The 15,701-nt window shown below is 41.9% G+C and overlaps 1 protein-coding gene across 1 annotated transcript; it reads right to left on the bottom strand.

Annotated features, from left to right (window-relative positions):
- Positions 1-563: 563 nt before the first annotated feature.
- Positions 564-3,225, bottom strand: LOC311486108 (butyrophilin-like protein 2; the record flags this gene model as incomplete). The annotated part of the gene is made up of 3 exons (XM_084541871.1): positions 3,115-3,225; positions 1,197-1,538; positions 564-901 (listed from the first exon to the last, which is right to left on the bottom strand). Exons 1-3 carry the CDS (start codon positions 3,188-3,190, stop codon positions 564-566), a joined length of 756 nt encoding a protein of 251 aa, XP_084397997.1. The 5' UTR covers positions 3,191-3,225.
- Positions 3,226-15,701: the final 12,476 nt, after the last annotated feature.

The raw sequence follows: 15,701 nt of genomic DNA, 5'->3' as shown, positions 1-15,701 counted from the left end.
ACTGGAGGAACTGTACTGTTCATCAATATCTTGAATCTTGAATCAGTTTTCAGTCCTGAAGGTTGTAAATGGTCAGAGGTAGTATGCTAGCTATCCTATCTGTCTCAGTAAGTGATATCCATTAGCATCCACGTTGGTATCATCTGCAAACCTTGAAATGTGTCCAAGTTTGATATTCAAGAGAAGATATATGTGTGTTTTCTTCTGTCATTTTTTTATGTTATGTCATTCTCACTTCTCCTGTTCAAACTGTGATGGTTTATCAGTCGTCCACTTCAGGCTCACGTGTGCACAAACTTTTCTTTGTCTTACTTTCATCTGCACGTTTCTTTTCTTACCTTTGTCACCTCCTCGGCTTCCGCTGGAATTTTCATCTGGTGATAAACATGAAATAAAACATTGAATATGTGATGAAATAAACATTTTGACCCAAAGTGAGATGAAAAAACAAATATTCACACTCAACAGGTCGCTCCTGAACTGTTGAAATGAAAAAAGTGAGTTAAACATTAACATGTTTAAAATGTAAAATTATTTCTTCTTTCATTTTAACATGTAATACATCAGCAGCACTCACCAACTTCTAAGGCAAGGTTCCCCTTCCTGACCTGACTGTGCAGTTTGGGAACATGGCAGGTGTAATCTCCAGAGTCATTTTTAGTTACATTGGTCAGTTTCAGGGAAATGTTTCCATGGACCAGTTCATCATGGAAGAGAGAAGTTCTGCCTTTGAACTGCTGGTGTTGAGAATTTAAATCATCTTTCATATTACGATAGACGTGAACAAACTTGTCTTTGTTGTGTTTCCACTCCACAGTTAGACTTGTCACATCAAATGGAGGCTCCAGGTGGCACGGCAGGATGACGTCTTGACCGACTTTTCCTGTAACTGGTTCTCTGCCTTTAGAAGACAACAAGGACTGATGATGGTAGGACTCTAAATGACAATTCTTTAACTTTATTTATAGGAACAATTTCTCCATATTTACACTTGAATTCAAACACTGTTCAGTGTACAAGTCTAAAAACTAAAGAGAACACTTTCATAAGAAGGTTCATAGAGAGACAAGATTAGACTTTGCCTAAATTTGAGCCCCTGGAATCAGGAGACTGTTTAAAACTGGTTATAACTCCTTCAGCTTTCCCTCAGTGTGGAGGTTGTGTTAATATGTTTCAGTCCAAATGTCTTGACTCACCAACAATGAGGTTGATGGAAGCCTCCTTGTGCATTGTGGGAATGGTGCATCTGTATTCCCCTTCATCAGAGAGCTTCACATGGATTATTTTGAGGGACACGTTTCCATTTTTCAGTTCATCCACAAACAGTCGGGTACGATCAGAATAAGATGGATTTTGTTTCTCAAACACCAGTCGTCCATCTTTGTGGAGGTGGACACTCCTTGGTTCTAGATCGGATTTGGTCCACTCCACTGTCTCAGAGACGGCGCTGATGGACGGATGAAGACGACAGGGAAGAATAACATTCTCCCCCCGCAGGGCAACAACTGGCTGAGGTGAACATATCAGATCAGATTGTCCTTCAAAAACAAGGAAACAAACATACAGTTACAATGAACATGTATTTGTCCAAAAGTTCATTTATAGACTGACCTGCTAAATGTTAAATGTGTTATAAATCTGTGTTTTAGATGAATCTTAACAGAAAGTGAGTCTCACAGCAGGTTCTGTTCTGAGGAATGGGCCTCTAAGCTGCTGTAGACGACTGGTCAGCAGTTACCAGAAACATTTAGTTACAGCAGAGAGGTCACAGCAGAGACTGGAAAGAAAGACTTTTACAATTTACTGATTCATTTTCTTTAATAAACAAATACCCAAGTAACGTTAAATAAGGAAATTAGTTAAATTGAAATAAAAATAAATAACACAAATTGAAAAGAGACGTGTGGGCAAAGACGAAATGTTGATTTCAGAAGTGGGGGGCACAAGTATTTTTTAACAAAACTCTAATCTTTCAGTTCTCTGTGTTTTCTAGTAGTTCTTCTAGTTTTCTGCTACTTTTAAGTTTAATGTTCCCTTTTTTGGTTTGACTGGTTGTAAAGCATGTAGCAAAACATTATCACCCAACTTTGATGATACGTTATAGAGGAATAATAATAATAATTTTATTTATCAGCACTTTCAATAAAACTAATGCACTTCACAAGATTATTGAGAGCTTTGTAAATGATGAGGAGGATCGTGAAGTGGATATGCTGCTTTATTGGAGCCAGTGAAGGTGTTGCAGGATGGCTGGAACGCATTTACACTTTGACTTGTAAAGAAGTCTATTATGTCCACTTTTCTTTTTTAGACATACTGGCTGCGCCTAATTACCAAACACACACACACGCACGCACATACGCACATGGACACCGAATCAAACGTTAATGTAAATGAAACCTCACAATCCTTCGAGCTGACGTGATCCAGGCAGAACAAAGGAACAATTTACAGTAGCAGGTTAACAAGGACTCCTGACCAAAGACTAGCAGAGAGGTGTGACTGATAGCAAGGTGGAGTGACAGCGGGGACGGCCAATCACACAAGAAACGGCAGAGCCAATGGAGGACCTTGTGGGCGGGGCTAAACTAAGAGAAACAGGCTTCAGCTTGAGCGGCCGTTTTCCGTTTGTTCCTGGTGCTTGACGTTTCTGTTTGCTATAGCGGAACATTGTTTTAGAACGGTAAAAAGTGCAGGGGACCAAAACGGCGTTTTGCAGGGGACATGTCCCCTGTAAGCCCCCCCCCCCAAAATACGTCCGTGCGCGTGGGAGAATGTCAGAAATTGAAATATTGTAACTGAATTCTGGACAGAGGTTTCTACAAACTTAAAGCTGCCCACTTCCGATCTCATAGCCCAGATCGGACCTTAACGCAAGGTCTGGACAGGCCCTTAGTTTCATTTTAAAAATTGTCTCTATAAAAGTCTCTCGCATGACAGTTAGCATTTAGCGACTTTCAAATGAGAAGGTTGGGTTTGTTGAGGAGAATAAAAAAATAAAGTTTTCCAGTAGTTAGGACATGTGGATCCTTTAACTTTCTGAGCCGCCGCGGATAGTCCAACAATAAATAAACTGGACAACAAGGAAACACTGATAAAAACGTAGATTATTACCAAGCTGCTTCTCCTCAGCTGGTTCTGTGGGCGTTATCTGAAGACAAAAGATGACCATCATAATCGTGACAGCCATTATCCTGCAGTAAACGGGTTCTTCCGTGATCACAGTTCCAATCATAGGGAGAGGACAGTGGATAGTCATGGTCCTCTGACACATGCGCGGTAGCTCATGAAGCAGTTGTATCGAACCACTGTGCCGAGGCGTGGTTCGGCAACGTGACTAGTGACGTTTGGAGCACTTGAGCGCAGTGTTGCTTGGCGACTTTCAAATCGTCTTGGCGACTTTTTTTTTGTCAAAAGCGACTAGCGACAAATCTAGCGACTTTTTCTGGTGTTATTGGAGACTTTTCTGGTTCTTGGAGACTCTGACGTGAAAACACATATCGATTTTCAGTTACAGTCCTCAACAAGCAGCGGGTGCTACCGTGAGCCCTTCTCCCGTGCCAAAGCACTCACAGGCGGTCAGTCTCACAGACAGTAGCCCCGCGCAGCAGCAGCCAGAGCAGAGAGGAGACCCACGCCACTCTGCGTCCAGACTGCAAACGAATGGCGCATGCGCAAAGCTGCCGCTGATCGCGCCCTGGCTTACAGAGCGGGATGTAAATGTTTCTTCACTGTCACACTAAAATAAATAATAAAAGTAATAATCCATTTAGATTGTTAATTCTCAACAAAGCCTCGATTGCCCATCACTACTGTAGTGGCAATTTGTCCAGAAAAAATGAATTTCAACTTTAAATCAAACATAATCAAAGGGCCACTGATGCACCATGGGAATGAGGTTTAACGCAGACAAAAGTAGATGATGTGTCCATACCAGAGCTTGCGTTTGGTGGTGATTTATTTCAAAAATAATAAAACAAACAAAAGAACAAAGAAAATCGTGCCTGCTGGTTCCTCCTTGCGCTGATAAAAAAAAAAAAAAAAAACATAGGCCTGCCCAGGTGCATGCTGGTCCTCAAGGTGCCTACTTCCTTAAATAACCTCAGGTGCCCACAGTTAACCAAATACCAAAAAATAAACCAAAATTTTAACTATGCAAATGTAAATATTTTGAGTATTATCAAAAAAATCTAATCTAAACAAAACAAACACTTAAGTTAATCAAATAAATGTACTCATAATTAGCAGATTAAATTTACAACTAAGACTAACTTTACAAAGAGCTCCTACACTCCGGCCCCTAATTGTGCATAATATCACAGTTACAGTTATCTATAAATAAGGAGCTACTTCTGCAACTACAACTATGAAACAGACCTATTCTATCTGTCAGCCCCAAATAAACTCTTTTCTTGATGAATCTGCAAAATAAAACACAGGTTAATTGGAGAAAAAGAAAGAACGAATAGAGGTAGAGAAAGAGAGAGTCATGATGTTAGACTGCTGCTTCCAGTAGTAGGCAGAGCTTCGTCACAGGTCTCTCCAGAATACTTACTTCCTTGTTTGAAGACGCACAGTGCGTACCAGGCCCTTTGCATCTGGTCTGATGTCGAAAACCTTCCCCATGATCCAAGATCCTCTTGGAGCTGACGCATCTGCAATACAATATCTCCAGGAGTGAGGCTTTTCCTTGGCCTTGTCCATTTTTGTCTCTCCTGCATCATGGGTAGATACTCAGATTCAATCCATCTCTTCCAAAACAGCTCAGCAATATACTGTGCTTGCTTCCACCTTTCCTTATGTATAGATCATTTCTGTCAAACAGTCCCGGTGGCATGATTTTCCTTTCAACACTAAAATATGATTTGGTGTGAGAGCTTCTAAGTCATCTGGATCATCAACTTTTGTGATGGGTCTGTCGTTTAGTACTGCCTCAACCTCACAGAAGACAGTCTGGAGCCCTTCATCATCCAGAGTTTGTTGTTTCAGTACTGAGGTGAGAACACTTTTCACTGAACGAATCAGACGTTTGATTCAGAGCAGCCAGACTTTCCTTCAGCTCTCAACTGGCTCCAACAAAATTTGTGCCATTATCCAATCTGATAGCTGAGACTGGACCTCGTCTACAGATAAACCTCCGAACTGCATTTATACACGAGTCTGTATCCAGTGTATACGCCACTTCCAGATGTACAGCACAACTAGTTAGACATGTAAATAGCACTCCATATCTTTTAAGAAGACTTCTGCCTCTTTTAACATTGATGGGGCCAAAATAATCAATTCCCATATTTGTGAAAGGATATAGCATTCAACACCGTCTCTTTAGGTAAGTCCGCCATCTTCTGCTCAATCAGCTTTCTCCTGTTGCATCTGCACACAGTACAGTCAGATATTACCTTTCTGGCAGCAGAGTTTGCGTTAGTGAGTATGTTTGCCGTCGGATGTTTAGATTCTGCTGGCAATGCTGCTTTATTCAACCGACCACCAACTCTGAGGATTCCATCATCCAACACTGGATCCAGTTGGTACAGTGTGGTTTCTTTGGAGATGGTTTTAAATCCACTCTTGAGTGAGCCGATTTCAGCTTCAAACTTGTGCCTTTGTACATACAGAATGATGGACTCTTCTGCCTTCACAAGATCTTCAGGAGTCAGACATTGTTCTTTGAGTGTGACTTTAAAGTTTTGAACTTTCCTGTCCACTTGTTCTTTATTAAGGCCTGCAGAAGCACTAAACTCCTTCCTCTTCTGCGCCAGTCTAATGAAAGCTGCTTTGATTTTTAAAAACCAAGCCACAGATGTTCTTAATCCAGGATGAAAAATAATTGATCAGCTAGCTGGTGGCTATTTCCACGTCCTTAACTATAGCATTCACTGTCATGTCCCTTTAGACCTCTGGGTCATCATCAGAAACCACATCACAATCCCCTTTCAGATCAGGCCATTCCTCCTCTGATTTGGAGAGAAACTCAGGTCCATTCAACCATCTCCTGCCTGTCAGGAAATCCTGAGCTTTCATTCCTCTTGATGCTTCAACCGCTGGATTCTCTTTCAAATACACATATCTCCACTGCTCAATATCTGAAGCTTCTCTGATGACAGAAGTTCTGTTTGCCACAAAATTGTGAAATCGCTTGGTCTCATTTGCGATGTATTTAAGTACCGTTGTGCCGTCTGTCCAGAAAACTGATTTCTCCAGCATAAGTTGCAAGTTCCAATCTCGGGATCGCAGTCTGCTTGAGAGGAGCAACTCTAGCCTTTTCCAAGAGAAATGCTACCTGTATCTTATGATCCTTTTCCAGTCTCAAGTAAGATACCGTTCCATATCCAACTTGACTGGCATCAGAAAAGTGGTGAAGCTGTGCTGAAACTGGGGCTCCAAAGTCTCTGGGTTTAATACAGTGTTCCACTTATCCATTTTTTGAAGATCCTGGAGCCATTCAGACCATTGGTTAGATAAGGCATGGAGAATGACTTCATCCCACTTCAAGTTTCTCCTACAGAGCTCCTGCAGCAACCGTTTGGCTGGCATACTGAATGGGGCCAAAAATCACAAAGGGTCATGAAGAGAGCTGACCACTGAAAGAATGCCTCTTCTGGTCTGTGGTTGTTCTCGGACTGACGTTCTGAACTGAAACACGTCCGTTCCAATGCACCACTGTAGCCCAAGTGCTCGCTGTGTTGGAAATTGGTCTGCATCCAAATCCAGCTCCATCATTTTATTTGCTCTCCTTTCCTCTGTGACTGAGAGCAGCACTGTATGATTGTTGCTGATCCATTCTGAAAGAGTAAATCCTCCTTTCTCACAGACAGCAGTCAAATCCTAGATCATCTGTACAGCTTCTTCCTCTGAAGCCATGGCCTTCAGGCAATCATCCACATAAAAATTATGTTTCACTGTACTGATCACTTCAAGTGGGGAATGATGTGCATTGTCTTCTGCTGTTCTCCTCAGAGCATAATTTGCACAACTTGGTGAAGATACAGCACCAAACAGATAAACTCTCATGCAATGTCCCTGTGGAGGCTGTGCAGTATCACCATCTGGCCACCAGAGGAAGCGGAGAAAATCAGTGTGTTTATCTGGGACACGCACTTGGTGAAACATGGCTTTGATGTCTGCCATTACTGCTACAGGTTCTTGCCTAAATCGAATAAGGACTCCAATCAGAGTGTTGGTCAGATCAGGTCCCTGCAAGAGTTGGCAGTTCAGTGATGTCCCTTTATATGTTGCTCCACAGTCAAAAACAACTCTCAGCTTGCCTTTTCTGGGATGATGGGGAATATACCACACCTTTCCATCACTTTGTTTTAGTTGGTCAGTAGGCACCACTTCAGCATATCCTTGAGCAGTCATGTCCTTTAAGAATGTTGTGTATTCCTCCTTAAATGTGCTGTCCCTGTCAGATTTTCTTTTCAAGCCTCGGAGGCGCTGTTCTGCAACACAGTGATTGTTCAGCAGGACACAATCCTCCTGTCGGAAAGGTCAGTCAAGACAATAATGTCCTTCAATCACTTCTGCTGTGCTGCTTACAACATTCATGAACTTGACATCTTCTCTGGACATTTCAGTTTGTTCCTCAGCTGATGTCTCATTAAAATCGTGGTTATATTGCTGAACCAACATGTCTTAAAGATGCTCAACAGAGATTCAGTGGGCTGTTACAGCAGGGCAGCCTCTCTTACTCCTGCTGCTTGTGCCACAAAGTGGACCATTAATGATCCAACTGGCCCTGGTTCTTACTGCATAGGGTCCTTCATCCTGGCTGTTTATTACCTCCCAAGGTTCCATTACTTTGGGGGCATCAGTTCCTATTAGGAGGTCTACATCCGCATCAATGTCATGGACCTTTACATCCTTCAGATAAGACCACTGAACAAGATCCTCTTGTCGAGGGACATTAAGTGACGAGACAGGCATAGATCTCTGTGTTAAAACATCAGCTAACTGGATGAAATCATTCATGTCCACACCAGACACCTCAAGAAAGACAGAATATGAGCATTTACAATTTTTTTTTTCCGTCATTGTTCTCATCAAAAAACTTGTTCCTTTGCCACTCATATTTAATTTTCTTGCCAGGCTCTCTGTGCAGAACGTTCCTGAGCTTCCTGGGTCCAGAAAAGCATGTCTGTACAATTGTGTTACTCTTGTGGCTCTTAACTTTAACTGCAACAACAGAAAAGATAGAATCATTTCAGCACCGGCCCCACTATGGCCACAGGTCTGTGTCATTACAGTAGAAACACTCACAGTCTGTTGTGATGGTTGGAGGATGTGCCTTTATCCTGCCGCTCGATGTAAAGAATTCCTGGGTGCTTTTGGTTACACATGTTGCAGTCCAAACGACTCCTACAGTCTTTGCTCATGTGGCCTACTTTAAGGCAACCAAAACATATTCCTTTTTCCTTGATGAAATTAATCTTAATGTTGCTTTCCTTCTTCCTTTGTGTGAAATGGCTTGTCTTGGAAGATTTGGATTTGGTCGATAGTGAGTCTTGAATGTTGCCAAAAAGCGGATCTGAGGCAGTTTTGACTTGCTTTTCAGTAAAAGTAACAAGATCAACGAACATTGCTCTCTGACCATTTTTCTCAAGTACATCACAAGCAAAATTCCTCCATCTTGCCCTTAGCTTGTGAGGAAGTTTTATGATGATACTTCTCATGTTAGAGGGTGTAGGAGCCACATCTGTTTATTTGTTTATTTCGTGGGTTACGTCAGGTCTCCACAGGTGGCAGTATAATGTTGTCTTTATAAGCACGGGGTCAGAGGGCCATAGGAAAAAATGGGTTGGAAGATCATGTGATTTTTACCGCTTGCATGGCTCACTCACCTCAGTTTCTTTTGTTTCCAGTAGCATCACATCAGTTATTTTCTTTGCATCTGTATAATTACGTTTTGTTGTAACTTGGATCATTAAATGGGAACATCGTTTTGAAATTTTGAGATGTCTGCTGAGGATGCAGAAGGGGTTCCTGCATGCATGCTGACCACCCTTCCAGAGTTCCATAACTGGAGAGATCTTCAATTGCCACGTTCTATGTTGCTCCTGCAGTCTCTGCTTGTAGCAGAGCATCTTGCATTTTTACCTCATGTGGGAAATCATTCTGTGTACGTTCCTTCATGGTCCTGATGTCGTTTTAGACTTAGACTTAAATAAACTTTATTGATCCACAAGGGAAATTGCTTGCTTGCAACAATTGCAGTTTCTGGTGCAGTAAGTTTATATGGGACTCTCTGTGGATGTAGCAAGCTTCACATTCAAAAAAAATTAAAACACATTGCAATGAAGCAGATGGCAAACCATTTACTGAAAGTGATTCATTGCTGCATTAAGGGATGTGACAAAATAAATCTTCAAATGCTCAGGCTCCATGTTGCCTGTTACACTTAAGTATTATTGAACCCATCACAAACTGACTTGAGATATAATGAAACATCTGTGTCCACTAGAGTTTACAAGACCTTTAATATTCCTGTTTATTTTGTTCTCAAATATTTCTTCCTAAAGAATCTGTTTAATTAAATTCATTCATTCATTCATTCATTTATCTTCTACACCTGCTTATTCCTGTTAAGTGTTGCGGGGTCTGCTGGAGCCTATCCCAGCTGTTATCCGGCGAGGGGCAGGGGTACACCCAGGACAGGTCTCCAGTCTATCACAGGACTAACACAGAGAGACACTCACATCTACGTCCAATTTAGAATCACCAATGAACCTAACCAGCATGTCTTTGGATGGTGGGAGGAAGCTGGAGAACCTGGAGAGAACCCACGCAGACACAGGGAGAACATGCAAACTCCACACAGAAAGGAACCAGTCGGCCCATGGATTTGAACTTAGAACATTTAAAGATCAAACTGTTCAGAGCGGCATAGACTTTTATTTGAACTCGTCTCTTCCAGACCAATACCAGGATTTCAACACTAGATGTCGCCATTTGATTTCTGTATGAGTATTTTCAGACACAGCTGGTGAAACTCGTTCTTCAAAGATAAAAGCATGGCTGATAAAAGCTAAGACTACCAAGCTACTCTACTGCTATTCTGCATTCCTAGTTGCTGGCTAATGTGGTGGCCTTGTTGCTACCTTGCTTATTGAAACTAGTCTCAGCTCACATTACCTGGTGTTTTCTGGAAGAAGTCCTTTGTCAAGCGGGCATTGTGAACTGCAGCGTTGTCCTGTTGAAAAACCCAGTCATTACCACACAGACGATGGCCTTCAGTCATGAGGGATGTCCCCTGCAACATTTCCACACAGCCAGCTGCCATTTGACGCCTCTGCACAACCTGAAGCTCCATTGTTCCATTGAAGGAAAAAGACCCCAGATCATGATGGCGCCCCCTCCACTGTGCCGTGTAGAAAACATCTCAGGTGGGATCTCCTTGTCATGCCAGTAACATTGGAAGCCATCAGGACCATCAAGGTTCAATTTTTTCTCATCAGAGAATAAAACTTTCTTCCACCTTTCAATGTCCCATGTTTGGTGCTTTCGTGCATGCCATCAAAGGAGTTCCTCAGTGTATTTGACCTCCTGATGGCTTCTCGCTGAAGGTGCTTCTCTGGCTACTGATGGTCGTGTGCAGAGGGTGGCTGGCATTGTCCAGACGTTTTTTCAGTGTCCTTCTCTCTGCTACAGTAGCCAGAGGGTCCAGCCTTGTGCCAACCACAGAGCCAGCCCACCTGATCAGCTTCTCCAACCAGGAGAGGTCTGTCTTTGAGGTGCTCCCACCCCAGCACACCACAGCCTAGGACAGAACGCTGGCGACCACAGACTAGTAGAAGATCCCCAGGTGCTTCTTGCAGATGTTGAAGGATCTTAACCTCCTCAGGAAGTACATCCTGCTCTGGGCCTTCTTGTACAGCTGCCCCGTGTTGCTCGTCCAGTCCAGCTTGTTGTCTAGCCACAGCCAAAGATATTTATTCCACCAGGTGGAAGTAAGCGGACTGAGTCACGTTGTTAATGTGGGTACTGTCGAGGATGACACCCAGACTCTTAACCTGAGGGGAGGGAAGTACAGTGGAGTTATCAATGTTTAGTTAGAAACTATGAACTTTTGCTAGACTGGAACCAACAAGGAGGACCTCTGTTTTTATTGCTGTTCATTTGTAAGAAGTTGCAAGAGAACCAGGGTTTAATTTCTCTGCAAAATACCACAACCACACGTATTCTAAAAAGGTTCTAGTAAAAATGGAACCAGAGATTAGTAGACTTATAAATAAAGGCTGGCAGATCACATGAGGTGGTGCATCCACTTTTCAGAAGCGGTTACTTTTTACTTCTTACTCTTCTTGGGGGATGTGGTACATTTTGCTGTTTATTTGCTCATAAAACCTCTGGCAAAATTATTGTAGGCTGCAGAGAGCTCTTTGCGTCCACTGTTTCAAACTACAAAACACCTACGGTGCTAACTGGACGTCTGTCCATGTCTAATGTCTGTGTCGTCCATAGAATTACCTTGTAGTTGTACTTTCACTTCCAGATTCTCATGTCGTTGTCCTCGTCTTCTCTCTGGTCAACAAACAGTGAAGTTTAGGTGAGAGAGTACTCAGATAAAGCTGCATGTCAGGTTTTATCAGAATCTGACTGAAGAAGAAAGGGATCCACAGGACTGAATGTCAGAACTAGAGGTAATAGTCAAAGTATTAATTTATCTAAGTCAGGCAGAAACAGGCCTTTTCCATCCCACAGCAGACAAATACATAAAGACCACACTTGTTCAGCGACTTAGGAGAGGTCTGTGAATGCATCTCTTTCTTTTTAGTGATTAAAGAAACTAAAAAGAAAACATTGTCTGTGTACATGACAACCTACATCCGTTCCATCTTTCTACTTCCTGCCTCAACACCAAACATTAACACCATCATGAATGTAACTGAGAAAACTGAGCTGAATAATCAGGTTGCTGTGGATGGATGTTTCACATACTGTACATTATGTTTAATGTCAACATGTGTGGGAGAAGAAATGGGTATCTTACCTCCTCTACGTTTTCTGACAATGATGAAAGCAGCAACAGCAACAACAGGAACAAAACCAAGAACACCACCTATTATCCCACCAATCATAGGACCTGGAACAATGTGAGAGATACTGAGTTGAGTCCAGGGAGATGAAACAAGCTACAGAGCAGATATTAACAGCTGACAAGCTTCCATTTGATTCAGTGTAAAACTATTTTCAGTCTATCTTATCGTACAAGATATTGCTGATGATCAGTTTAGAAGCTCCAGCCGTCTCCAGGACTCCTCGTAACTCCCAACAATTTAAAAAAGATGTGAAACACTTTTCAGTCCTGAAGGTTGTAAATGGTCAGAGGTAGTATGCTAGCTATCCTATCTGGCTCAGTGAGTGATATCCATGAGCATCCACATTGGTATCATCTGCAAACCTTGAAATGTGTCCAAGTTTGACATTCAAGAGAAGATGTATGTGTGTTTTCTTCTTTCATTTATTTATGTTATGTCATCCTCACTTCTCCTGTTCAAGGATCAAATTTAGAAGTAATTAAGAAATTCACCTTCTCACACCACAGAAAAATAGGGTAAAACTGTGATGGTTTATCAGTCGTCCACTTCCAGCTCTCATGTCCACAAACTTTTCTTTGTCTTATTTTTATCTGCACATTTCTGTTCTTACCTTTGTCATTTCCTTGCATTTCTTTGGAAGTTTCATCTGGTGATAAACATGAAATAAAACATTAAATATGTGATGAAAGAAATAAAGATTTTGAAAGTGAGATGAAAAAAACAAATATTCACACTCACCAGGTCGCTCCTGAACTGTTGAAAAGGAAAAGTGAGTTAAACATTAACATGTTTAAAATGTAAAATGATTTCTTCTATCATTTTAACATGTAATACATCAGCAGCACTCACCAGCACGAAGGTTCCCCTTCCTGACCTGACTGTGCAGTTTGGGAACATAGCAGGTGTAATCTCCAGAATCATTTTCAATTACATTGGTCAGTTTCAGGGAAATGTTACCATTGACTAATTCATCACGGAAGAGAGAAGTTCTGCCTTTAAACTGCTGGTCTTGATCTCTGAAATCATCTTTCTTACTACGATAGACGTGAACAAACTCTTTATTGTGTCTCCACTCCACAGTTAGAGTTCTCACATCAAATGGAGGCTCCAGGTGGCACGGCAGGATGACGTCTTGACCGACTACTCCTATAACTGGTTCACGTGAGCCGATCACCACAGCCACGTCTGGAGAAACAAACACTGCATTTAGATTACTGTTGGAACCAGTCTTCTACATGACAGGCAGACTATCTACGACACTAGTGAAGGGACATCTGACTCTGTGGCTCTGCCTTTAGAAGACAACAAGGACTGATGATGGTAGGACTCTAAATGACAATTCTTTAACTTTATTTATAGGAACAATTTCTCCATATTTACACTTGTCAAAAGTGGACATGATGAACCAAGTGGATGAAACAAAGACGGGACGTTTCAGTCTGCGTTTCCCACTAGAAGAAGTTCTGGCAAGACTACAACTACAAATCAGTGTTTGCAGTGTTTCTTGATGACCCTGTGGTCATTTCTGCTACTGTATATTCTTTACACAATTGTATCCAAAAGTTACTGGACACTGAATTTCCCACAGGATAAATAAAGTTTATATCCATCTACTACTAAGTGTAGCTTTTTTATAGTCCATGCTTCCCATCCACTCTTCATCAGACCAGGTCTAGATAAACTAAGAATAACGTGGAGAATTCAAACACTGTTCAGTGTTCAAGTCTAAAACCTAAAGAGAACACTTTCAAAAGAAGGTTCATAGAGAGACCAGATTAGACTTTGACTAAATTTGAACCCCTGGAAACAGGAGACTGTTTAAAACTGGTTATAACTCCTTCACCTTTCCCTCAGTTTGGAGGTTGTGTTGATATGTTTCAGTCCAAATGTCTTGACTCACCAACAATGAGGTTGATGGAAGCCTCCTTGTGCATTGTGGGAATGGTGCATCTGTATTCCCCTTCATCAGAGAGCTTCACCTGGAATATTTTGAGGGACACGTTTCCATTTTTCAGTTCACCCACAAACAGCCGGGTACGATCAGAATAAGATGGATGTTGTTTCTCAAACACCAGTCGTCCATCTTGGTGGAGATGGACACTCCTCGGTTCTAGATTGGGTTTGGTCCACTCCACTGTCTCAGAGACAGCGCTGATGGACGGCTGAAGATGACAGGGAAGAATAACATCCTCACCCAGCTGGGCAACAACTGGCTGAGGTGAACATATCAGATCAGATTGTCCTTCAAAAACAAGAAAAGAAACATACAGATTAAGATTAAGTGTCTGTCGGCCAAGTATACTTGTGTATACAAGGAATTTGGTCTCTGCATTTATCCCATCCGTGAATTAGTGAACACACAAAGCACACAGTGAGGTGAAGCACACACTAACCCGGAGCAGTGAGCATGCCATGCTACAGCGGCGCTCGGGGAGCAGTGAGGGGTTAGGTGCCTTGCTCAAGGGCGCTGATTTTCTTTAATAAACAAATCTATCGGTCGGGGGTTCGAACCGGCAACCCTCCGGTCACAAGCCCAAAGCGCTAACCAGTAGGCCTTTAGTTTTTGTGTCCTTCAGCATGCCTCACGTCAAGTCAGATCTGGACCACAGATCTGCATGAAGTCGAATACGCCTAGAGGAGGAGCTTGTGGGCGGGGCTAAACTAAGAAAAACAGGCTTCAGTTTGGGCGGCCGTTTTCAACTTGTTCCTTGTGCTTGACGTTTCTTTGTTTACTATAATACCATTGTTTTTGGACGGTAAAAAGTACAGGGGACCAAAACGGCCTTTCGAAAAAGTGCAGGGGACAAATTACATCCGTGCGCGTGGGAGAATGTCAGAAATTGAAATATTGTAACTGAATTCTGGACAGAGGTTTAAAGCTGCCCACTTGCGATCTCATAATTGTCTCTAAGCACTCTCTCGCATGACAGTTAGCATTTAGCGCGTTTCAAATGAGAAGGCTGGGTTTCTTGAGGAGAATAAAAATAAAAAGTTTTCCAGTAGTAAGGACATGTGGCTGCTTAATCCTTTCACTTTCAGAGCCGCCCGCCGGATAGTCATAAATGAAGTAGACAACAAGGAAACACTGATAAAAACGTAGATTATTAGCTCCTTCTCCTCAGCTGGTTCTGTGGGCGCTGTATTAAGACAAAAGATGACCATCATAATCGTGATAGCCATTATCCTGCAGTAAACGGGTTCTTCCGTGATCAAAGTTCGAAAGAGGAAGAGGACAGTGGATAATTGTGGTGGGCAGATCGATCCAAATATCGATAATATCGATACCAACGTTGGCCCCGACAGATCCCCGAACAGAAGAAAAAAGTGCACTGAAGGGGAGAAATGTTTTGTATTGTACTTCCTAAACACTTCCTTGCATTATTTATAATATTTGTTGTGGAGTGATAATTTTGTACATCCAAATCCGGAAAGAAGTGCAATGAAGGGAGAAATTTAGTTTTATAATTGTACTGTAGTTTCTGAACACTCTGCATGAAAAAATATTTTTTTATTTGTCCTCAAGTGATAATTTTGTGTTGTTTCTGAACAAAAACTTTTATTGTGATAAAGTATTTTGTATTTACTTATAAACTTTGCACAATTTCTGTACTCGATTTTAACTGATTAATAATCCAAAAGGCAAATCACAAAACACTTAAATGTCAT

This window comes from Chelon labrosus, assembly GCF_963514085.1.
Source record: "Chelon labrosus genome assembly, chromosome: 1".
NCBI lineage: Eukaryota > Metazoa > Chordata > Actinopteri > Mugiliformes > Mugilidae > Chelon > Chelon labrosus.
This window is presented reverse-complemented; position numbering and strand designations above follow the sequence as displayed.